This window comes from Actinia tenebrosa, unplaced genomic scaffold (genome assembly GCF_029948245.1).
Source record: "Actinia tenebrosa isolate PJP-AT-01 unplaced genomic scaffold, QUT_ActTen_1.0 PGA_scaffold3__52_contigs__length_22856419, whole genome shotgun sequence".
Classification (NCBI taxonomy): domain Eukaryota; kingdom Metazoa; phylum Cnidaria; class Anthozoa; order Actiniaria; family Actiniidae; genus Actinia; species Actinia tenebrosa.
In genome coordinates this window covers 9,253,444-9,279,413 of record NW_028292580.1, presented here as the reverse complement: position 1 = coordinate 9,279,413, position 25,970 = coordinate 9,253,444, and the positions used below count along the sequence as shown (strand labels likewise).

The 25,970-nt window shown below is 41.4% G+C and overlaps 1 protein-coding gene across 3 annotated transcripts in view; it reads right to left on the bottom strand.

Annotated features, from left to right (window-relative positions):
• Nucleotides 1–1,270: 1,270 nt before the first annotated feature.
• Nucleotides 1,271–25,970, bottom strand: part of LOC116303984 (polyamine-transporting ATPase 13A3) — a 44,667-nt gene continuing 19,967 nt past the window's right edge. For all 3 annotated transcript variants that reach the window (XM_089034896.1, XM_089034897.1, XM_089034898.1), the window contains 18 exons: nucleotides 14,271–14,381; nucleotides 13,374–13,527; nucleotides 13,071–13,191; nucleotides 12,295–12,419; nucleotides 11,974–12,038; nucleotides 11,581–11,670; nucleotides 11,171–11,278; nucleotides 10,436–10,515; nucleotides 9,964–10,006; nucleotides 9,741–9,815; nucleotides 9,622–9,656; nucleotides 9,331–9,427; nucleotides 8,947–9,019; nucleotides 8,463–8,613; nucleotides 7,273–7,436; nucleotides 6,811–6,899; nucleotides 6,504–6,587; nucleotides 1,271–6,134 (listed from right to left, as the gene is read on the bottom strand). In XM_089034896.1, coding sequence (XP_088891022.1) covers nucleotides 5,982–6,134; nucleotides 6,504–6,587; nucleotides 6,811–6,899; nucleotides 7,273–7,436; nucleotides 8,463–8,613; nucleotides 8,947–9,019; nucleotides 9,331–9,427; nucleotides 9,622–9,656; nucleotides 9,741–9,815; nucleotides 9,964–10,006; nucleotides 10,436–10,515; nucleotides 11,171–11,278; nucleotides 11,581–11,670; nucleotides 11,974–12,038; nucleotides 12,295–12,419; nucleotides 13,071–13,191; nucleotides 13,374–13,527; nucleotides 14,271–14,381 — 1,818 coding nt within the window. In that variant the 3' untranslated portion in view covers nucleotides 1,271–5,981. The remainder of the gene's footprint in view (nucleotides 6,135–6,503; nucleotides 6,588–6,810; nucleotides 6,900–7,272; nucleotides 7,437–8,462; nucleotides 8,614–8,946; nucleotides 9,020–9,330; nucleotides 9,428–9,621; nucleotides 9,657–9,740; nucleotides 9,816–9,963; nucleotides 10,007–10,435; nucleotides 10,516–11,170; nucleotides 11,279–11,580; nucleotides 11,671–11,973; nucleotides 12,039–12,294; nucleotides 12,420–13,070; nucleotides 13,192–13,373; nucleotides 13,528–14,270; nucleotides 14,382–25,970) is intronic.

Here is a 25,970-nt window from a genome sequence, read left to right as displayed (position 1 = left end):
AGGTCATTTTTGACCACTTTCAGGCAAAAAGCATGGACTATAGCCCATGGTTTTGATCGATTTTGGACCATTTTCACACCTTTTGTAAAAATATGTATCATTTAACGAAGATGCAAAATAGGGCATTTTTGACCATTTTCAGGCAAAAAGCATGGACTATAGCCTATGGTTTTGATCGATTTTGGACCATTTTCACACCTTTTGTAAAAATATATATTATTTGACGAAGATACAAGATAAGGCATTTTTGATCATTTTCAGGCAAAAAGCATGGACTATAGCCCATGCATTTGATCGATTTTGGACCATATTCACACATTTTGTAAAAATATGTATCATTTAACGAAGATGCAAAATAGGTCATTTTTGACCATTTTCAGGCAAAAAGCATGGACTATAGCCTATGGTTTTGATCGATTTTGGACCATTTTCACACCTTTTGTAAAAATATATATTATTTGACGAAGATACAAAATACGGCATTTTTGACCATTTTCAGGCAAACAGCATGGACTATAGCCCATGGTTTTGATCGATTTTGGACCATTTTCACATCTTTTGTAAAAATATATATTATTTCACGAAGATACAAAATACGGCATTTTTGACCATTTTCAGGCAAACAGCATGGACTATAGCCCATGGTTTTGATCGATTTTCGACCATTTTAACACCTTTTATAAAGATATGCATTATGTATGAGGTATGCAAAATAGGTCATTTTTGAAAATTTTCAGGCAAAAAGCATGGACTATAGCCCATGGTTTTGATCGATTTTGGACCATTTTCACAACTTTTATAAAGATATGCATTATGTATGAGGTATGCAAAATAGGTCATTTTTGACCATTTTCAGGCAAAAAGCATGGACTATAGGCCTTGGTTTTGATCGATTTTGGACCATTTTCACACCTTTTATAAAAATATGTATTATTTATGAGGTATGCAAAATAGGTCATTTTTGACCATTTTCAGGCAAAAAGCATGGACTATAGCCCATGGTTTTGATCGATTTTGGACCATTTTCACAACTTTTATAAAGATATGCATTATGTATGAGGTATGCAAAATAGGTCATTTTTGACCATTTTCAGGCAAAAAGCATGGACTATAGGCCTTGGTTTTGATCGATTTTCGACCATTTTCACACCTTTTGTAAAAATATGTATCATTTAACGAAGATGCAAAATAGGTCATTTTTGACCATTTTCAGGCAAAAAGCATGGACTATAAGCCTTGGTTTTGATCGATTTTGGACCATTTTCACACCTTTTATAAAAATATGTATTATTTATGAGGTATGCAAAATAGGTCATTTTTGACCATTTTCAGGCAAAACGCATGGACTATAGCCCATGGTTTTGATCCATTTTGGACCATTTTCACACCTTTTGTAAAAATATGCATTATTTATGAGGTATGCAAAATAGGTCATTTTTGACCATTTTTAGGTAAAAAGCATGGACTATAGCCTATGGTTTTGATCGATTTTCGACCATTTTCACACCTTTTGTAAAAACATGTATCATTTAACGAAGATGCAAAATAGGTCATTTTTGACTATTTTTAGGCAAAAAGCATGGACTATAGCCCATGGTTTTGATCGATTTTGGACCATTTTCACACCTTTTGTAAAAATATGTATTATTTAACGAAGATGCAAAATAGGTCATCTTTGACCATTTTTAGGCAAAAAGCATGGACTATAGCCCATGGTTTTGATCGATTTTGGATCACTTTCACACCTTTTGTAAAAATATGCATTATTTATGAGGTATGCAAAATAGGTCATTTTTGACCATTTTTAGGTAAAAAGCATGGACTATAGCCTATGGTTTTGATCGATTTAGGACCATTTTCACACCTTTTGTAAAAATATGTATCATTTAACGAAGATGCAAAATAGGTCATTTTTGACCATTTTTAGGCAAAAAGCATGGACTATAGGCCTTGGTTTTGATCGATTTTGGACCATTTTCACACGTTTTATAAAAATATGTATTATTTATGAGGTATGCAAAATAGGTCATTTTTGAAAATTTTCAGGCAAAAAGCATGGACTATAGCCCATGGTTTTGATCCATTTTGGACCATTTTCACACCTTTTATAATGATATGCATTATGCATGAGGTATGCAAAATAGGTCATTTTTGACCACTTTCAGGCAAAAAGCATGGACTATAGCCCATGGTTTTGATGGATTTTGGACCATTTTCACACCTTTTGTAAAAATATGTATCATTTAACGAAGATGCAAAATAGGGCATTTTTGACCATTTTCAGGCAAAAAGCATGGACTATAGCCCATGCATTTGATCGATTTTGGACCATATTCACACATTTTGTAAAAATATGTATCATTTAACGAAGATGCAAAATAGGTCATTTTTGACCATTTTCAGGCAAAAAGCATGGACTATAGCCTATGGTTTTGATCGATTTTGGACCATTTTCACACCTTTTGTAAAAATATATATTATTTGACGAAGATACAAAATACGGCATTTTTGACCATTTTCAGGCAAAGAGCATGGACTATAGCCCATGGTTTTGATCGATTTTGGACCATTTTCACATCTTTTGTAAAAATATATATTATTTCACGAAGATACAAAATACGGCATTTTTGACCATTTTCAGGCAAACAGCATGGACTATAGCCCATGGTTTTGATCGATTTTCGACCATTTTAACACCTTTTATAAAGATATGCATTATGTATGAGGTATGCAAAATAGGTCATTTTTGAAAATTTTCAGGCAAAAAGCATGGACTATAGCCCATGGTTTTGATCGATTTTGGACCATTTTCACAACTTTTATAAAGATATGCATTATGTATGAGGTATGCAAAATAGGTCATTTTTGACCATTTTCAGGCAAAAAGCATGGACTATAGGCCTTGGTTTTGATCGATTTTGGACCATTTTCACACCTTTTATAAAAATATGTATTATTTATGAGGTATGCAAAATAGGTCATTTTTGACCATTTTCAGGCAAAAAGCATGGACTATAGCCCATGGTTTTCATCGATTTTGGACCATTTTCACAACTTTTATAAAGATATGCATTATGTATGAGGTATGCAAAATAGGTCATTTTTGACCATTTTCAGGCAAAAAGCATGGACTATAGGCCTTGGTTTTGATCGATTTTCGACCATTTTCACACCTTTTTTAAAAATATGTATCATTTAACGAAGATGCAAAATAGGTCATTTTTGACCATTTTCAGGCAAAAAGCATGGACTATAAGCCTTGGTTTTGATCGATTTTGGACCATTTTCACACCTTTTATAAAAATATGTATTATTTATGAGGTATGCAAAATAGGTCATTTTTGACCATTTTCAGGCAAAACGCATGGACTATAGCCCATGGTTTTGATCCATTTTGGACCATTTTCACACCTTTTGTAAAAATATGCATTATTTATGAGGTATGCAAAATAGGTCATTTTTGACCATTTTTAGGTAAAAAGCATGGACTATAGCCTATGGTTTTGATCGATTTTCGACCATTTTCACACCTTTTGTAAAAACATGTATCATTTAACGAAGATGCAAAATAGGTCATTTTTGACTATTTTTAGGCAAAAAGCATGGACTATAGCCCATGGTTTTGATCGATTTTGGACCATTTTCACACCTTTTGTAAAAATATGTATTATTTAACGAAGATGCAAAATAGGTCATCTTTGACCATTTTTAGGCAAAAAGCATGGACTATAGCCCATGGTTTTGATCGATTTTGGAACACTTTCACACCTTTTGTAAAAATATGCATTATTTATGAGGTATGCAAAATAGGTCATTTTTGACCATTTTTAGGTAAAAAGCATGGACTATAGCCTATGGTTTTGATCGATTTCGGACCATTTTCACACCTTTTGTAAAAATATGTATCATTTAACGAAGATGCAAAATAGGTCATTTTTGACCATTTTTAGGCAAAAAGCATGGACTATAGGCCTTGGTTTTGATCGATTTTGGACCATTTTCACACGTTTTATAAAAATATGTATTATTTATGAGGTATGCAAAATAGGTCATTTTTGAAAATTTTCAGGCAAAAAGCATGGACTATAGCCCATGGTTTTGATCCATTTTGGACCATTTTCACACTATTTATAAAAATATGCATTATTTATGAGGTATACAAAATAGGTGATTTTTGACCTTTTTAAGGCAAAAAGCATGGACTATAGTCCATGGTTTTGATCCATTTTGGACCATTTTCACACCTTTTGTAAAAATATGCATTATTTATGAGGTATGCAAAATAGGTCATGTTTGACCATTTTTAGGTAAAAAGCATGGACTATAGCCCATGGTTTTGATCGATTTTGGACCATTTTCACACCTTTTGTAAAAATATGCATTATTTATGAGGTATACAAAATAGGTCATTTTTGACCATTTTCAGGCAAAAAGCATGGACTATAGCCCATGGTTTTGATCGATTTTGGACCATTTTCACACTATTTATAAAAATATGCATTATTTATGAGGTATACAAAATAGGTGATTTTTGACCTTTTTAAGGCAAAAAGCATGGACTATAGCTCATGGTTTTGATCCATTTTGGACCATTTTCACACCTTTTGTAAAAATATGCATTATTTATGAGGTATGCAAAATAGGTCATTTTTGACCATTTTTAGGTAAAAAGCATGGACTATAGCGCATGGTTTTGATCGATTTTGGACCATTTTCACACCTTTTGTAAAAATATGCATTATTTATGAGGTATACAAAATAGGTCATTTTTGACCATTTTCAGGCAAAAAGCATGGACTATAGCCCATGGTTTTGATCGATTTTGGACCATTTTGCCAAACGTCAGTTTTATTGATTTTAACATGATCTTTCCATGTTTGAATATTAATTTTCTATCATTTGAATTTCGAATTACATGATAAAGCCTCCTTTAGAGCCAAAAGTACTCGAGCTCTAAGAATAATAATGGGGAAACAGGACTGAATGGATTCAGATAGCGAGTGATGCTTAAACATATATTTTTCCCCAAACAAAATCAAACGTAGACTGATTGATAAGTCGGTCCCAGTTCCCTCTCTGTCGATGTTCGTTTTGTTGCTCACGGGTCTTAGTTCACAACCAGACCCGAAGAAGCGGAAACTACGACTTATGAAATCAGTGGAAAACAAACGAGGAACCTGGTTCCATTATCAAAATCTGTTCAAGTTCAAATTCACAAAAAGCCTAAGTTTCTGTCAATACTGTATCATATATACCTATTTCAATAAAATTAGTCACCAAAAACCTAAAAAGCCGTGATCGCCGAGGATCATGGGAAATATTTAATATCCAACAAGTAAAGCTTTTGACACAAACTGCAGCAGTTGAGGATACTCAGAGGAGGTTAACTTGTAACTGGTAAAAGATCTCAAGTTCATCAACAGTTATCAAGCGGTTGAAACATGTAAAATGTATCTACCCATAATCCTTGCCGGTCTAAGCTTTGTAGCTTTTCAGGTGACTAACTTTATTGAAATAAGTGTTAGAATAATTAATAGACTAACTTTCTTTAGTCTGAACCAAAGGTCTAAACCTACTGATGGTCTAACGCGAATTCTGCTCTCTGATTGGCTGATCCACTAGTGGTCTATTAGTGATAGACCAAAAGAATTAAAAAATGCCGGTTTTGAAAACCAAAGCAAAGGTGGATAACCCGGGTTTTCGACCCCATTTCAAATTGTTTTGATTTATTTGACCAATAAGTAGGTTTAATTAGACTAAAACAATCAGTCCTCTCATCCTCATGGATTGCGAGTCAATAGATATTCCATGCATGAGGCAAAAACCGAGTTAAGTTGGCATGGCAGTACATTTTAGGGCTATTCCAAGATGGCGTCTATCTCGTGCTCAGAAGTAGCCCCAAAATGCACTACGATGCCAACTCGACCTAGTTTTCCCCCTAACCTCGGAATAGCTTATAGGTACTTGTTAAATAGGTTCTGCTAGCTATGTACGTTGCATTGATGTGCTGTTGATAACCATGTTTCATCATGTTGATATTCATTTTCAAGTCTTTTGTATCGATTTTTGGGCTGTCTTTTTCGTCGTAAGGTGTTCAGACAGCCTGCGACACTTTCGGAGGTCATGATACAATCCTAGTTCAAAAAAAAAAAAGTTTCAGATTTTCATCTTGTCTTAGTCATGGCACTAAATTTACCTCTGGGCTGATCGAAGTCAGGGTACGGCTAACTCACAGGTCAAACCCTGAAACAACCTCTGGGCTAATCTAAGTCAGGGTATGGCTAACTCACAGATCGAACCCTGAAATAATCTCTGGGCTAATCTAAGTCAGGGTACGGCTAACTCAAAGATCTAACCCTGTAACAACCTCTGGGCTAATCTAAGTCAGGGTACGGCTAACTCAAAGATCGAACCTATGATCAACACTTAGCCTATAATGCCTTAAATCATCCTTAATTCAATCATTTATCATTAATGAATCTTTGACAATTATGAACTCTTACCTCAAGCATCACAGAAACGAAAAAATTGACGGCTACAAATCCTAGCAGATAGAGACGGAAGTTGAAGTCTGGAAGAACCAAAAGCTAAAGGAAAATAACAAAGGAACTGATAAACAAAAATGTATATGCGAATATTTTTTTAGCATTAATGATTAAACATAATCTAAAATACTGCGAAGTTAGAGAGATGTATGATGAGAGAAAGAGAGAAAGGGAGTGAGGGAGAGAGAAAGACAACTGTGTTTTTAAAAGGATTTTTAACTAAGGTGATTGAAACTTTTTTATTTACGATAGCTGGTTGACATACCTCAAAAAACTCAAACGGCTGTTTAGAGTCGTATAAAGCTAAGAAAAGACTGAAGCCAGAAAGTACTAGAAGGACAATTATAAACCAAACTAGAAAAGAAAGAACAATTAGCATAAATGATTGTCATGGATACATGTGTAGCAATGGGACGGCAGGTAATGAGATGGATGGATGGATGGACGGACGGACGGATGGATGGGACGAATTGATGGATGGATGGATGGATGGATGGATGGATGGATGGATGGATGGATGGATGGATGGATGGATGGATGGGTGGATGGATGGATGGATGGGTGGGTGGGTGGGTGGATGGATCGATGGATGGATGGATGGATGGATGGATGGATGGATGGATGGATGGATGGATGGATGGATGGGTGGGTGGGTGGATGGATGGATGGGTGGATGGATGGATGGATGGATGGGACGAATTGATGGACGGATGGATGCTGTACTCACTATTTCTGTAGATTGGTAAACGATAAGGCTTCCCTCGAGAAAATGCTACAGCCAATAAGATATACTGGAATGATGAGAGCGTGAAAAGTACTGTATTCTGATGACAGGGGATCTGTACACCATCGTCACTAGCGATGACAACTGACATGTTGACTGGTTTGAACCTGGAGAAAAATTACAATGGATTTATTTAGCTTGGGCATACTGTTTCCCCATTTTAGACCACGTGTCATTCCCTTGAGAATAAGACTCTTTATTTGAGTTGTATCCATATTCATGCGCTACTGTCCCATCTCAGACCACATGTCATTCTCTTCAGAATAAGTCTCTTTGTTTGAGTTGTATCCATATTCATGCGCTACTGTCCCATCTCAGACCACGTGTCATTCTCTTCAGAATAAGTCTCTTTGTTTGAGTTGTATCCATATTCATGCGCTACTGTCCCATCTCAGACCACATGTCATTCTCTTCAGAATAAGTCTCTTTGTTTGAGTCGTATCCATATTCATGCGCTACTGTCCCCTCGCATACCACATGTCATTCTCTTCAGAATAAGTCTCTTTGTTTTAGTTGCATCCATATTCATGCGCTACTGTCCCATCTCAGACCACGTGTCATTCTCTTCAGAATAAGTCTCTTTGTTTGAGTTGTATATATATATTCATGCGCTACTGTCCCATCTCAGACCACATGTCATTCTCTTCAGAATAAGTCTCTTTGTTTGAGTTGTATATATATATTCATGCGCTACTGTCCCATCTCAGACCACGTGTCATTCTCTTCAGAATAAGTCTCTTTGTTTGAGTTGTATATATATATATTCATGCGCTACTGTCCCATCTCAGACCACATATCATTCTCTTCAGAATAAGTCTCTTTGTTTGAGTTGTATATATATATTCATGCGCTACTGTCCCATCTCAGACCACATGTCATTCTCTTCAGAACAAGTCTCATTGTTTTAGTTGCATCCATATTCATGCGCTACTGTCCCATCTCAGACCACATGTCATTCTCTTCAGAATAAGTCTCTTTGTTTTAGTTGCATCCATATTCATGCGCTACTGTCCCATCTCAGACCACATGTCATTCTCTTCAGAATAAGTCTCTTTGTTTTAGTTGCATCCATATTCATGTGTCTCAAAGAAATGATACTCAAACGACAAAAGAAAATGTATGGAGTTACTCACCATGGCTGCCTCTTGACAAACTCATTGCCTACTACCTGCACAGTTATCTGAACAGCCATTTGTAGGATCAGAGACAAGAGTACAATAGGGGCGACGAGGCTACCACCTGGTCGACGGGCTACAAGATTTGGGTATGGGTGCTGATGGCCCACTATAAATGCAAATTATTAGGTATGGTGCAAATTAGGTGTTGTACAAATTATCAGGTGTAGTGTAGGTAGTGTAATTAGGTAGGTAGTTGGGTAGGTAGGTAGGTGGGAAGGTTTGTACGTGGGTAGGTAGGTAGGTGGGTAGGTGGGTAGGTAGGTAGGTGGGTAGTTAGGTAGATGGGTGTTGGGTAGGTGGGTAGGTGTCTGGTCTGGGTGTCTGACTGACTAAGTGATAAACCAGCTGGCCAGTCGGTCAACTGAGAAATCACTGACTAGTTAACCAAATCAGACTGTAAGTCAATCATACAACCCAAAATTGCTCCCATAATACTCACTGACAAGAGCGAGGCTCGTGATGATGATGAGATCAATGTACAAAAACTGCCAGTCACCTAAGTTAGAACCAATCTACCAAGAGTGGAAAATACAAGTTACAACACAGTAGTCATATAGACCCCTTGCACTGAGTCCCGAGAGGAATTTTTCTGGGGGACAAAACAATGGATCTTTTTTGGCATAAGAAAAGACGGCCTATTATTTTGTCCACCAAAACAATTCCTATACGAAATCAATGCAAGGGGTCTATAGCAACCATATCGACAAGCAGAAACCTTTCCCGTTGTCTGAGATACGAAAAAGTTCTTTAGCCTGAATTTTCATTAATATTATCTTGTCTAATATAAGTCTAATATTATTTTGCACGCTTTATTCATCCTTACCGAGTAAAGAATAAGGACTGATACGAACTGTACTATACTGTACAAGGCCATGTACTTGAAACATGCGAACGAGGTTACTAGGGCACAACGTCCTTCCCTGGTAAAAACAGAGAATATTGTCAATAATCTCGAAAGAAAGACCTTATACTCAAGCAAGGAATCGTGTTGGTTGAACCAATGTCATCATTTATGTAATGTGACCGTAACGTGTGCAGTGCCCTTTCATGGTCATACGAAACTTATTGTAGCACGTAGCACAAACACGTACCCAAAAGAAAAGAGAATACTTACTTTATAACCTTGGGTACACATTCAATATTGGGAATCTATAAAACAGATAAACAGATAAGTCAAATAAGAATCATGTCTGTCTAACCGTCCGTCCGTCTTTCCGTGTATTTTTTCGTTACCTTAGATGTGAACGGTGATGCTATGGATGCTTCTGCTTCTGATAACGAGATGCCAGCATGAGCCGCCTTGAGCGCCTGAAGCACAAAAACCAATTATCCAAATATGACAAACAAAACAAGAGAACAAGCATTTTGCAAGGGTTTTTCTTCAAAGAGTGTCTTTTTTCTGTAAAAAAACGACGGGAAAACGTCGTCTGTAATTGGCATCAAGCTTTCTACTTACCCCACAATCGTTCGCTCCATCACCACACATACCAACACAGTAACTGTGGACCAACGAGAGATGTAATAAATTGTTACACAAACTGATGCACTATTATTTTTACTAACAATTAATGATAGCTGTCAATCAATGTCAGTAACATAGATAGATAGATACTTTATTAATAAAAGCACTGCGGCCTACAGGATTGAATTACGCTAATATTTAGTTTCTTATCATTTATAAATATTAGTGTAATTCAACCCTTTGGGTTGCAATGATTATATTAAAAATACTGTATTTACCTATCTCAGAATTAAACTTACTGTGCGACTACATCAACCATTGCCATCCAGACAAATTTTCATACAAATTAGGCAATCACTGATTGAATAGTTAAACGATAGAATCTAGACAAATTTTCACATTTCCTCTTTAAAATCATATTTTATTTTATACCAGTAATAATAACGATAAAAGTTGTCAAACATACTCTAGTGACTGTAAATCTTCTATCAGATGAGTTTTCTGCTCAGGTGACATTCGAGCGAACACTGCACCATAGATGAGAAGCTGCAAGCAAAAAAATAAAAAAAAATAAAAAAATAAAAAAACAATGGAAGAATTAGGGGAACTAAACCGGTTGTGTATCTTGTTACATACATCATCACTTTGCACTATCACGTGATGGTAGCCATGGCAGGAGGCAGGAACAATTGAATCTGGTCTAATCTGATTTACATGAGAAATGATAGACCTTCTCGGCTCAGGAGTAATGTTTTCCCATTACAGACCACGTGTCATTCCCTTGAGTATCATTTCTTTTATTTGTGGTTGCACATGTGAAGACATCTGAAATTTCCCATTTCAGACCACGTGTCATTCCCTTGAGAATAATATTCTTTGTTTGAGTTGTATCCATATTCATGTGTCTTCTCTTGTACAACCATTAAACAAAGAAATGATGCTCAAGGGAATGAGTGACACTCAGCATTCGCCAGCGACTTTTCAGTGGTCGATAGTTATTGTAGCAGTTATCGGCAAAAACAAGCCTGTAGGTCAGCGGTTGTCTGTAGGTCGTTTTTTCCCGCTCATTTTTATCCACGGCTCAAACACGGTGCGTTTTGCTGAAACAGATGCTAATCTTTTTGAACAATGCATATAAAACATTTATTGGGTATCACGCAGCATAGTCGAAATAGCGTAATTTTTTTCATTTGTGCCATACCTTATCTAAGAGGTCTGGTCTGTTATCTCTGATGAACGCGTATGTCTTCCCTGAGGTAGCGATGTGGAAGGGTTTGCGACTACGATGATTTACTTCAAGTGGTGTGGCCTGAAAAGAGTAAAAGATTAATTATTTTGATAAGCAAACCAATTCGCCTAGCCTGCAAAGTTGACTGCGCTTTCTTTGCAAGACAGTAATTGCTAAAGATATTAGACTCATTGCTCGGTGTCATGTGTACATGTTAAAAAATCACATATTCCAATTGAAAACCATGTTTTATTCCCTTGAGTATGATTATTTTGTTTAATGGTTGCGCTCACGAGTAGATTTCAAACAAGGAATCTTATTCTCAAGGACATAACACGTGGAGTGAGAAATGAGATTTGAAGAAACATTATGGCTATACTTACGTCTGACAGCGGAGAATCTTTGCGTATCTCTCCTACAACGTTCCATATCAGGTGCCTTTCGTCATCAGGGCTGTTGTTGACTCGAATGACCTGAGGATATCACCATCATCATCGTCGTTACCAACATAACCACCATTACAATCATCGTCACCATCATCACCTTAATCATCATTATCAGCATTACCTTCATCACCCTCATTATCATCATTATCATCATCACCATCATCATCATCATCGCCTTCATCATCCCCATTATCATCATTATCACCTTCATCATCACCATTATCAACATCATCGCCTTCATCATCGCCATTATCATTATCATCACCTTCATCATCGTCATCATCATCACCTTTATCATCACCATTATCATCTTAACCTTTATATACTTACTTTTTGATCGAAACCAACGATCCCACACTCCCTTGCGACACTCACAGCTGTCAGCATATTGTCTCCTATATAACAACACCAACAAAAGTCCATTAAAAATAAATAACTTAAAAAACATCATATCAACGCCATACATCCGTGAAAAGGGAAGAGAAACCATTAATAGAGCGTTTTGGCGTGACGTCACAGCGGCCATTATGGGGTACCAAAACAACACATTTTCTATCCTCGGGGAATTGAACTCTATTTTTATGCAAAAACTGTGCAGAAAGTTTCCATTGTTTGGCACACCAATATGGCTGCCTAGGGCACGATACCTACCTGTCACCATAACCGTTCGTATGTTTGCGCTTTGTAAGGTATCGATAATCGGTAATGACTCGGGTTTCAGCGCATTCTGCATTATCAATAAACCAATGAACGCCAAATCCTTCTCGACTTGCTCCCTATGTGACAATAAAAATGACGTCACTTTATGGTCTAATAAAACACATCCCACTGATTTTTCTCCAAGTTCTCCGGGCTTGCCGATTTTTTTACGGTGGACTGTTTTGCATTGGGCGTAAGTTTTTTTTGAAATATCTTGGGTTTTGATTCAAATAAAGAAATAGTACTTAAGAGAATGATACGAGCTATTAAGCGGGAAACGTTACACTCAATGTAAAAGGACTTCAAAGGTAGCGTCATGTAATATTCTACCCTTGTTCTAATTCATGACGTCTCATCCTTTGTATTCTGGTCTCTATGGTAACTAAAGAGACAACATATGCATCACACTTCTCACTAGGTATTTTATTAGAGAGCGAACATGATGCATTCTAGTATTATTTGGGTACAAACTTCTTTTCCATATTACTACTTATATGAATGTTTACAGCATCTAGACCCGAACAAAAGCAAACATGGTGCATTCTGGTCTAGCTTCGGTACAAACACCTTTTATTTATCATGCTTTATATGGTGTTGTCCGTACTCAAACTAGACCAAAATGGACCTTGTTTTTCGAAATTAGAAAAAGATCAATATGACTAAGGTCTAGTCACGGATGTTTCGTGACGTCGAATAAACCAATCAGAAGAGAGGAAAAACCAAGATACCTGGGGATTCGTTGTGCCTGGTGCCACGTGACCTTCTTATCCAGCTGCTTGTGAGCCAGGCCAATCACTCGATAGCCTCTCTCGGTGTAGTTAGAAAGCTCTTCTTGGAAATTTTCAGGAACTATGACATATAATACGGTTATTACAAAAGTTTTTCTTTTTATCCTTCAATTGAAATATTTTAACTATTTTAATCCATTAGTCGCAGACTTTGAGAGTGATATGTCGCGAGAATAACAAGTTGTAACCCGCCCCACCCCTCCCCTCTCACAACTACAAGGAGCGGAAGTAAATTGGTTTTACCTGTTACTGGGTCACAAAGTCTGGCGACAGTTTCTGGTGCTCCCTTCACGAACACATCCATGCAGTTTGCTCCTAGGGTCCTGGTGATGACACTCATACGTTGAATATCAGACGAGAACGGGAACTGACGTAAAATGGCAACTTCGAAAGGTGGCTGGTAGATTAAAAGAAGGAAATGTTATGCACGAAAACGTTGGTGATGATGATGATGATGGTGATGATGATAATGATGGTGACGATGGCGATGGCGATGATGATAATGGTGATTGTGATGATGATAATGATAATAATAGTGATTGTGATGATAATGATGATGGTGATGATAATGATGATGACGATGGCGATGATGATAATGCTGATGATGATGATGATAGTGATGATGATAATGATAATAATAGTGATTGTGATGATAATGCTGATTGTCATGATGATAATGATAATAATGGTGATTGTGATGATAATGATGATGGTGATGATGATAATGATAATAATAGTGATTCTGATGATAATGCTGATTGTGATGATGATAATGATAATAATGGTGATTGTGATGATAATGATGATGGTGATGATGATAAAGGTGATGACTGTAATCATGGTAATGCTGTTGGTGGTAGTGATGATGAGGATGATGGTCAAGACAGGGACGAATGAATACATGGTCAAAATTGATGATAATGATGATGATAGTGATAAAGGAGATGAATGTAATCATGATTGACGACTGTCAATAATTGACGATGATGATAGTAAGTATTGAGTTTTGATGATGAGGATGACAAAATGATGTTGACAACGGTATTCATGATCAACATTAATAATGATGATGATGATGATGATGATGATGATGATGATGGTGATGATGATGATGATTATTATACATAAAATTATCCCTACATGTCCCTCCATTGCAGACTTCATGCTGAATTCTTCGGAGCTCTTTGGTTTGACTGTGACTGGAATGACTGTATCAAACTTCTCTGCATCTTCTCCTGGCTCTTCTAGAACCTACACAAGGAAAAACAAAAACGAAATGGGAAACCATATCACTAATAGCAATCAGTTCAGGAACCCTGGAACAATCTCTGGGCTGAACTAAGTCAGGTCATGACCAATTCAAAGATATAACCCTGGGACAACCTCTGGGCTGATCTAAGTCAGGGCATGGCTAACTCACAGATCGAACCCTGAAACAACCTCAGCAGCAGTTAGGCGGAGTCGCGAAGCGCCGACAAAGCCAAAAATCGCATATCGAAAAACACCAGGGGGGGGTGGGGTTTTGGAGGTCGGTTAACCGCCCTACAGGGGGTCTTGCGCGATCGGCCGACAGCGCGAAATGTGCCTAACTGCTGCTCTGTTGGGGTCGCAAACGGAGGGTAACATATTCTTTAGATATACATGGCATCCGTCAACGACATTCAAAACGAAACTGTGCGCAGGCTGGGAAATCAGGTGATGGATAACTCAGATGCGGATTTTGTCTTTGCGACGTTCATGGAGGGCAAGACAGACAAGACTATGAATCAAGAAATGGCTGAAAGGATAATCGACAGAATGCCGGACGGTGACTACCGTTTGGAGTTGACGTTCGTGAAGTATTTGGATGGCGAGTGGGTGATAGAAAAGGGCCGTAATCCCATCAGGGCGTCTGGTAAGCAGAGTTTGTTCGTCTTGAATAAGCATACGAGACCAGGGGCATTGGAGGGAATTGACATGCTCTTCTATGAGGTCGCTTACCCGGTTACCGTGGTCATTTACGGCGCGTACGAGATTAAGGAGCCGGATGTCAGAAAGTTGCGACCAATGCGACATCCGGGTAATTGTGTTGCGAAGTTGGTAAGAGAGTTCTTTGAAGATTCCTCTCGTGGCGGTAAGCTTACGCCAAAAAGAAGTGAAGTCATCAGGAAATGGGAAAGAGATACCAACAAGACTGGAGGTACGATTAAGAACATTCAGAAATTAGAGACGGCTCTAGAACGCCGCATACACGTGAAGGATATCACGGGCGGTTGCATTTACGAAGGGACGAAAAAATATGGAGGTAGAGGTGCCCCTATTGTCATCTACCAACACAATGGACACGCTTGGCGAGAACTTAGGTTTCCCAAGAAGAAGGAAACTAAGGTTTATAAGATGTCGCCGTTGGCAGAATTGGTCCACGAGAATTCCGTTTGGTTGATGGACGCGGAAGGAAGTCAGTTTATGACGCAGGATGGTACTCTTTACAGGCCTCTAGTAGAACACCAACGCATTCAAAGTGCTTGTGCGACGTTAGGGGAAGACTTTTCAGACGAGGTCCTTAGCTCTCGTAGTTTGGACTTCCTAGCTGCGAAGAAAAGAAATGGATGGAAGTCCACGCCTAAGGAATTTGGAGACATAGCCTAAGCCTGCGTAGAGCACGGCCATGGAGGTCTGTGGAACATGGAGTATGACGAAAACGAATACGTATCCTTAGACATGAAACATTGTTACCCTGCCAGTTTTAAAGGCCTCGGGGATTGCAAGGAGTATTACGACCGCTACGGGCATCCGGATTCGCAGTTCTTTCGTGTGTCTTTGCCCGGTAAATATGACGCCCCCAAGTCTACGGGGTTCGTGCGGTTGACCACGTGGAAGTTAGCAAAGGGCTTACATCCAATAATTTACGCGTGGTATGGGAAACATCTGCAGGAGAAAGAATGGATTCCCATACCCCTGCTGAAGTTTCTCGAAGAGCGCGAGCTTCTCACATACACCGCGCATGAAGCCATACTTTGCCGCTCTGCATTTACGCAATGGCTTCCGGAGCATAACCCCACTGCTAGGATCGTCATAGGCAAATTCACCCAGGGTGCAAAAGAAGGAGAAAAGCACATGCAAAGGCGTTTGATAACTGACGACGGAGAGTTGAGTTTCCTCATAAAACGTGCACATGAGCAAGGAACGATGGTGTCCGTAGAGAAGTGGAATTATTTCATAGAAGGTAAAGGTGAGCAACGATGGAATGCGTTGTGCTATTATCAAGATCATCGCCCGCAATATTACCATTTGCGCGCCAGCATGCTCGCATATGCGCATATCAATCTATTGTCAATGCTGTTGCGTTTTGACAAAGAGGACATACCGCGCGTGGCTACGGATTCCCTCTACGTGAAGCCTGAAGTGTTAGAAAAAATGCAAGAATTCTACACCGAAGATGAACTCGCAGAAAGCGGTCAATGGCGCGTGAAAGATGAAGAGATAAAAGCTTGGAGAGAACGTGTGGAATACCACGGGAAACACGTAAAAGGTGCCACCGTCCCCACCGTGGAACCATTGCCATCCGTTGTGGACCCCATTTCTTACCAACGCTTTTCGTATCTTTATGGGCCCGGAGGCAGCGGTAAAACCACTAGGGTTTTGGAATTGTTCCCTCGCGTGAAGGTATTGACGCCGACGCACCGTCTGGAAAGAGAATTGACGGAGATGGGTTACGACGCGCAAACGTATCACAGCTTCTTTCGCTGGAATGGTCAAAAGTGGGTGCCAGAAGCAATACGCGACATACCTCCGGTGATATTATGGGATGAGATTTGCACCGTGCCATTAGAAATCTTACAGGAATTTGTAGACTTCCTCCGCGGAAAGTGTCAAGTTATATTTGCCGGAGATCCATGCCAGCCGCCTCCCATTTGCGGAGAAATGCCCCACGAATGGTTAAAAGGAATGGTAGACCATGCAGAGGAAATCAACGCTGACTACCGCAGTAAGGACGAAGTGAGAAACTTAAAGGCGGAACTTCGGGGCCTCAGTGATGCCGAGCAAAACAAAACGCTGCGTAAACGCATCCGAGTGAAGTCTTACGAGGACTTCCTTACCACGTGGCATCCAGAGGATTTGGTGTTGAGCAGCAAGCGCGCAGCACAATCGCGAATACAGAAAGATCTATTAAAAGTGCACCGCGAAAGATTCCCAAGCCATTTGGTACCCGTTTGCTACAAGCCCCACGATACCCGCATGCAGAAGAGAGACGTGTGGGTGCCGGGCACCGACGTCAAACTGCGAAACGCGGTAACTCATGATAAAGCCTGGGTGCCTATGGGAAAGGTTGAAAAAATAACCTCCCATCCAGATTGGCGCTTGGGATATTGTATGACAGTCCACAGCGCGCAGGGTCTCACCGTAAAGGAAACCTTATGGATCATAGACCAGCGGTTATGTTGGAGTAATTTGATCTACACTGCTGTGAGCCGCGTGGAGCATGCCAAACAGTTGCGGAGGGCTTGGGGTCCGCAATTGCGTTACGATAAAACGCCAGAAGACGCAGCCAAAGAGAACATTGCTAAGAAACTCCTTCGCTACAAAAGACACGACAAAGGAAAAGGCATGGTGTTCGACCTATGCGCGGACGACGTCTATAAGGAAGGGGCACGGTGTGCCAAGTGTAACATACCTCTACTATGGAGGTTTGACCCAAATGACGATCAGCAGTTCTCCGTGGATCGTATAAATAATAAGCGCGGGCATTGCAGAGGCAACGTAAGACTGACATGCCTAGAGTGCAATCGGGCGCGTGGAGCTGCGCTACTCTGAGTCTTTGGGGACTATGAGCAGCTCTTCCATGACAAATCCACGACTTGGGCCATCTAGGTAATACAACACGGGTTGCCCTTCCTTGGTGACGGACTTTGAAATCTCATACGTTTTCAGAGACCAGTTAGGATCCGTGGCTCTCTTACTGCCACCTTCGAGTTCCCCCGGCTGATAGAGGTATCTGACCACTATGCCGCGGGGTAGCTTTTTTTCCTTCAGTCCGACCGCCCTCGAACTTCTGACGTAGGACTTGTGTTCCACGTGTTTCTTTTTTATGGCATCCTTGGGTTTCATTCCTGTAGCCCTGGCCGCCTCGTTGTTCAAAGCCGCGACGACCTGGGGGAGCCGCTGAGTCCATTCCCTGTTGCGTTTGGAGGGATCTTCCAGCTCTTTCCAATACTGGTACCCAAAGAGACGCTCAGCCAGGGTTTTATTGAATCTTTCGACGATGCTCTGACCCCTGTGGTACTCTGCCTCGGCTCTCCTAATCTTAGTGCTGTGGTCTTTCAGGGTTTTGGTAACCACGCCCATAAACTCTGTCCCCGCATCCACTTGCAGCAGCTTAGGCCATTTCAAGACGCGCTTATAAATCCTACCTAGGGCTTCTGCGACTTCCCCAGAATCCTTGCTGGTTATGGGTTCGGCGTCCTTGTATCTGCTTGCGATATCCACTACGGTCAAAGCGTACCTATAGGTCTTTCTTCTCACCTTGTCGTGCGGTAAGAAAAGCAAATCCGCCTGATGAACTTCATTAGGGGTATTTACCGTGAAGCTGGGCCTGGGAATGTACTTAGGCACGGGAAGATAAACCTGCCAGAGGGTTTGTTTTCTTAGCCAGTTCTTAGCCGTTTCTTCTGATACCCTGGCCGCGGTCGCGAGTTTCTTGATAGCCGACGCTCCTCTCCAATAGCCTTCAGGTCCATAGTAAATCCTTTTGAGTTTGTCCTCTACGCGGCCCATTATATGAATTCCAAAACGAGATTGATCTTACGTCCGTTAAAATCCACCGTCTTTCCGTCCACTTTAATGGTGATGTTTATGCTTTCTACCAAATTGGACAAGTCATAGCTCAAAGAAATGGGAGTGTATTCTACCAGGTCAAATGGATTACCCTTAGGTAGAAACTTGGACATAAGAGAAGACTTTTCCCCATTGTTGTAACTATGGACCAAGTCGCAATAGACTTCGTAAGAGGATGCGACTTTCCATTTCACGTCATATGTATTACCGCTATTTATCGTGGTACTAGTAAGGCCCAGGAGTTCTACCAATGAATTGTCCTTTAAATTAGCGCTTCCACTATTTTTCTTGAATGTCATTTCATGGGGTAATCCTGTGGTAAGAGTATATCCATGCTTTGCTAGCTCCTTAGCCAGTGTTATGGGGGTGTAATGGGAATCTGGTATTTTTGGTTTGGTGCCGGAAGTTCCGATGACAAAGCCATTAATTAAATTATACCAAGAATTGTACAAAGAGCAACTAACCAACCGAACCCTTTCCGCGCAGATGGGAGGATTCAGATAAGTAGTAAAGTTATTCTTGTCGCTTTCCAAAAAGACGATCATTATATTAGATACGCCAAAGCCACGCCTCCCGCCAGCCCTGCGACTCCTACAAAGACCAATTCATTGTCTTTTTGTTTCTTAGAAGGCTGGTAGTAATTCTTGAACTGAGGCTTTCTCATTCTAAAGTCGGGGTGCGCCTGCGCATAGAGCTTAAAGGCGTAGTCTGTGTTTTCGAAGTTCTTATCCGCCTGCATTTTGTCTTGGTAGTTCTTATCCAACCAATCCCTGTAAGCTTGTCTTTTTTCATTCCAAGCTGCCACGTCCCGCTGATATTTCTCCAGCGCTAAGTCGTGCCTCTTCCTCTCAGCGTTAGATTCTGCGTTTCTATCACCGCTAACTAATTTATCCAGATATCTACCACCATAATTAGCCCCTGTAAATGCTAAAGCTGCAATAACTCCACCTGCAAGCAAACTGGCCATTTATATATTACGCCGTAGGGAGGTACTTTTCCTTCCGTAGGTAATCCTTTAGCATGATAGCCCCGCCCACGGCAGCGGTCATCTTAGCAAAATTAGCGAAGCTCTTGCTTGGGTCTTCAGTAAAGTCTTCTTTGAGCACTTTCTTACCTACCCAACCAATACCCGCAACGATGGAAGTAATGATAGCTGCTTCTTCAACAGTTTTCAACAACACGGTCGACATTATATTACAAAGCGAGAAGGTTATTACTCCATTTCAGGGATCTTACTTTTTCTAACCTCCACGGGCGCGTGATATGTTGCGGCCTCCCACTTTACTTTTGGCTTCGTAGCCCGCCATTGTAAGTAAAGGCTGCCTGCTGCTATAGCGACTCCTAACGCGCCAATGACGTAGCCGGGATTCCAAAAGGATCCCTCTTCTTTTTCCTCCACCTTTTCTTCTTTTTTGGCTTTGTTCTTCTTGTTCATCTCCGCGAGCTTCTTCCCCGCGGCAACTCTGCCTGGAGATTTAGCCTTGGTAATCTTTTGCTCGGGCTGCTCTGCCTTCGACTCTGGTTCACTCATTTATATCTAAGGACTTGAAGGACTTGATAAGTACTTGACGACGACTTAAGGATGACTTGACAATGACTTGACTAAGTACTTGACAATGACTTAAGAACGACTTGACTAAGTACTTGACAATGACTTGACTAAGTACTTGAGGCGACTTGACTAAGTACTTGACAATGACTTAAGGACGACTTGACTAAGTACTTGACTAAGTACTTGACAACGACTTGACTAAGTACTTGAGGCGACTTGATCAGGTACCTCAGTAAGTGCTGCCTGGAAGATCTTTTCGACTTCTCTGTCCTTCTTGAAGTCCTTCCAAGATGTTCCGAAGGAACCTAGTACCTCCTTCAAGTCGACGTGCTGAGCCACGTGCAAAGCCACAGAGGCGACTGCCATTAACTTACCACACTTTAAAGACAACCACCCGCAGGTTATCTTAAGTTCTTGGGCGATGACATAGTCCTCGCTTATGTCCTTCTGTAGTTGCTCCACGTCGTCTATAGGCAGCGCAAGTCCAAGCAATTTAGTTGCAAGTCGGATAGCGGAGTCTGCTACGGCGTCCGTGGTCTTACTTGCAAGGGCAGCCTCGTACCTCTTATGGAACTTTTTGACTTCCTCTTCTGACAACTTATTAACCTGCTCATGGGTAAGTTCCTTGCCTATCATTTCTTTGCACTTCCCAGAAGACACAAGGATGTTAAGTTGTTCCTTAAGGTTACTTTCATCTAGCTGCGTGGGGACTTCATCTATCAACTGCTCAATCTCCATATATGTTAATGGAATACGGAAACCTCAAAGAGAAGATCATCTTGGAATGTTGGTGCGTCTTTAAATGCCGCATGTATTCGTGTAACTGTTCCTTGGATATCTCACCTCCATAGTCGCTTAAGATGGTTTCCAGGTCACTACGGCTCGGAGTATAAAATACGACCAGGGAGCCTATGTTTTCCCTAAAGGGCTTAGAGACGCTGGTAAGCTGCTGGGAAAGCAACCAAACGCTGATATTGTCATGTCTACCGCTGAAGGCGAGTTTAACGAGCTCCGAAGTGCGTCTTTTTACGTCGTCCCCGCAGGCGATGTCATCCAGTATGAGGAGTGTCTGCGTATCTTTAGGGAATTGCTTGTGCCAGAACTTCAAATGGCTGGATAACTCGTTAGGGTCTAAGATATCTACAAAGAAGTCGTCATCTTTCACTCCTATGCCCGTCCAGGTGCGGTTATTCACATAGGTGGGGCATAATAGCACTATGTAGTCAAAGCGGTATCTAAAGGGTCCTAATAGCTGCTCCACTACGAACTGGGTCTTTCCGCAGCCGGTGGGTCCTACTATCAGAGCATTGCAGGGAATATGGTTCATTATATATACGATGGACCCAGTGGACGCAGTAAGAAGGATTGCCGCCGACGCAAAAGATAAAAGAGACACCATAGAAATGCAAAGGGAGGAGATCGATCGGCTGCGGGAGCGCGTGCAGGAATTGTACGATGAAATGTGCGGTCTGAAGCGCGCGGAAAGGTTTGGCGCCTTGTTGACGATGGCCGGTTGGGTAAAAGAAAGCGTTAAGGACTTCATTAAGTATCCCTTATAAGGCTTAAATAACACTTAGTTATAATGAAGTGCAAGCAATGTGAAAGGGAGTTCAGCAGCAAGCAAAGATTGCAATATCACGTCGAAAGACGGGTATGCAGTAAGGAAGTAAGCAACGTCACTGTTTGCGAAGACTGCGGCAAGCAGTTTAGTAGCGCGCAGGCGTTGGAGTACCATCGTAGCAGAAGGGTTTGTTTAAAGAATGTATGCGTGCGCTGCGACGAGGACGTTACCGACGCCTGGCACCGACATAGATGCCTTGGTAATTACGATCTGCTGGGCGTAGCATGTGAGGAGCACGGTGACGTTGCCGCCCGATGTTGTCCGCAGGAAACCACGAAAGAGTTAACGCAAAGGAAGAAAGAAATAGACGAAACGTTTGCGGAGTTTGACCGCGTAGAAGGCGTAGGGTGGGAAGATAGGGAATATTGGGAGGCAACTTGTGAGCGCTGCGGCTGTCAAAGGAGCGGTCAACATATTTGGCAGTGTTTGTATGAGGGTCAAGGCGGCTTCAAAGAGTACTTAGATCGCTTTGATGCTTGGCATGCCAGTAACGAGGCGGCAAGGAAAGCCCGTAGAAGTTAGAAAGGGACCTAAAATAGTAAGATAGGGTTTGTGCAAAGAGTCTCAAATCCCATTCTTATTTTTCTTGTTGTTTGTTAAGTATCATCAACATTTAACAAAACAACAAGAATAATAGGAACCCCTTTTAAAGGTATATGCTAGCCTACGCAGCCGCCTTCTTAGGAGGATTCCTAATCACCCTTTCAATATATGGACTGTATTACGTGTGAACTACCAGCCGATTGCATTGCGACGCCCAAACCGCGTAAAAATTACACCTGCCTTCATTGCGGCAGTGCATTTTTCGAAGGATCCTTCGTTGGTCATTGGTGCTCGGCGGATCCTAAAGCGCAGCGGACCCTATTAGACGTCCTTACGAATGCAGAGGACTCTCGGGCTCATACTTGACTACGTCAAATACCCACCTGCCATCCTTTTTACCATGACTCATGACATGGGTAACGTCCTGCCCTTCGATGGCGTACCTTATCCTATCGGGCGCCCAAAGGGTGTATGTTCTTTTTTTATTCTTTAAGACCAAACGCAGGCGGTCCAAGTCTTCGAAGACCACGTAATTCTTTATCTCGTAAATCTCCCCCACCTGCAAATCCCTCCAGTGCGTTCGTATAAACTTCAACTCGTTAAATTTATCCTTGTCCATATATTCTATGAAATATCTTTAAGTGTGTTGCCAAAGTCTCCGAGGTTTTAAAGCCCTTACAACACCACCTGCAGGGAATTCGTAGGTGTTCAGCATACGCAGTGATCTCCCTGCAAATGACATCGTAGTCGCTGCTTATGAGCACCTTATAGCCGTTTTCTTCATACCTCTGTAAGAGCAGTTGCTGATCCTCAGATAACCTGCCATTGCCTTTCGGGGTCTTTAGCTCTATGCAGAATCCACAGTAATGCGTGTGCGCGTTTAAAATCATTAAGTCGGGTTGGCCGCGTTGATATCCTTTCTGCCAGCACTTTATACGTTTGCCGTCCGAATCCTGCAGTTCACCTAGACCGGGTGCTATGAGCATTTGGGGGTAAAACTTGCGGATGTAATCAACGACTTTCTTATGCAGGTCAAATTCATTTTCTATTTTGAATACCAACTTGTTTGGACCGTCAAACCGCCTTTCATACTTACCTGTTTTCCTTAGCGCGGGTAGGACTTCTTCGAAGACCCAATCGCGAAACTTAACGGCTTGGGGTAACTTAGAGCTAAATATCAGTTCATACAAACCTGGCTCAGATATGAACACAGAATGTGGGTGCATAGAAGCGCCCTGTTTTAGGGCCCTTCCTAACTCACTCGACCTTTTCTGGTATTTCTCAGAAACGTGCTCCCTGATTGCGTTTCTCGTTTTTTCATATCCTAATGCAGCTGCCACCTCTTTTCCCTTAAAGTACAAAGTTTCGCCTTGCACTATGCATTGAAGTTTAGTGTCGTCGTTTTCGAATACGCGAAGCATTGTATATCTAAGAAACGTTTTAACCTTAATATGCAACACTTTTAAGTTGGTTCATTTCCACGCTCAGTTGCGCGTCAGACACGACGAAGACGTAGCAGTTTATCTTGTCGCTGTCGCCCGCGGAGGCATTCTTGGTGCGCTTGATCTCCAACGTTATGCCATCCTGCGTATTTACTAGACGTAAACCCTGGCCATGTAGGTCTTCGTCGTTAATGGTGCGCATGTCAATCCATAACGCGTACTTATCCTTAAAGAATTCCTCGGGGCTAATTTGGTCGCCAAACTTGCGCATTGCCTCCCTGTACACGTCTGCGGGCTTTATTCCCTGGGAGTAAACCTTGTTTGGGACTCCGTTGATATTCACGCCGACGTTAGTAATGTTGGGGTTATGAAAGGCTTCGGAGTCGCGCTTACCGGCCTCATAGGGCTTAGCAAACACCAGCATTAACCCCGTGAGACTTCTTCGGGGGAGGTTAATGCTTTGGTTGATAACCTCATCCGTCTTATCCAGGAAGCTAAATGTCTTATACATCACTACGTGGTCGTACAAGAATGCCTTTCCGGAGCTGTATTCCATGCCAGCGCTACGTGCTAAATCTTCGCTGTATACCGTTTCGTACTGTAATTCTAGATTAGTGATAGAATAAGGATCCACGGCTCCACTGATTGCGCTGTCCTTTCCTCCTAGAATGTTCGTAGTGTCCGCCAAGGTTACTTCAAACTGCAGTTCGGCAAGCTGTCTGGGGTAATACACGCCATGGTTCGTAATTACTTCGAAGTCCAAAGGGATAACGTATTTGGTACCATAGGCGGCCTTTACCCTTGTTGCGTCTGCTACTGCGGTTGCTCCGCTGGAGTCCGTAGGCGCCGGGTCGGTGTCGCTGCGAAGCTTACGAAGGATAACGCTTCCGATTCCCTGCTCTATCTTTTGTGCACGGTCAAAGGCCGTTAGCCACAGATCCTTATACGTGGTGTACAGATCGTACCTATTCAAATCCAAGAGGGATTCCCCGGCGAACTTGATTCTCATCTTAGAAACAAGGTTCCTGCCCACGTTATTGACGGTATAGCGCTTGTCTGCGGTATCTGGCTGCACCGCTAGGTCGAACCTTAGCGCCAAGGTACCAGGAACCAATACTAGGTTATCCGTTAGACGGGGCACGCCCACATACAGCGTCTCCCCTGGCTTTGCGCTAGAAGGAGTAAAGGTGACCCGGTGAAAAGTGCGTTCTGCTTTCAGCCCGCCAACCTGCTTAGGTAATACGTTGGGATTTAACTTTGAGCTTATCATATATAATGGAAGTAGAAGGAACGGATTTTGACCCCCTTACCGAAGAAGGCCAAGTCGACATCAACGATGAAGAATATGAAACCCTGCTTCCTGATGACAATGTAGACCCCCGAGGCCTTTTTGATAAGCTAAGACGCAAATATGGCGTCAGGGCCCGCGATGCTCTGCGTTCTTTGAGAGATAAATTCGAGTCTAAGAATCCCCACAAACCCGTCCCGGAGTATCTGCAAATGGAAGACTTGGACGCAAGAACTGTAATGTTAAGAGAAGTCATCGACAACGTAAAGCAGCGATATCCTAACGCAAATCTGGCTCTCTTAGAGTTCGGAGTAGGAGATAAAGGCCAAATCCAAGTTCGATACGCAGGTTGAGAAAGATGGTACAACTTTTATCAAAGAAAGGAGTCTACCTTACTTAACAATGGCCTTTCGAAAGAAATAACGGCAGCGTTGGGAAATCCTAACATAACGCTGTTGTCTACCTTGAGTAAAAAGGAAACTGCGAGGCTCCAAGGAGAATACCTTAAAAGAATCGAAATGCCAAGCGTTAAAGCAAGCCTTGAATCTATAAACACATTACTTGATAAGCAACGAGAAAA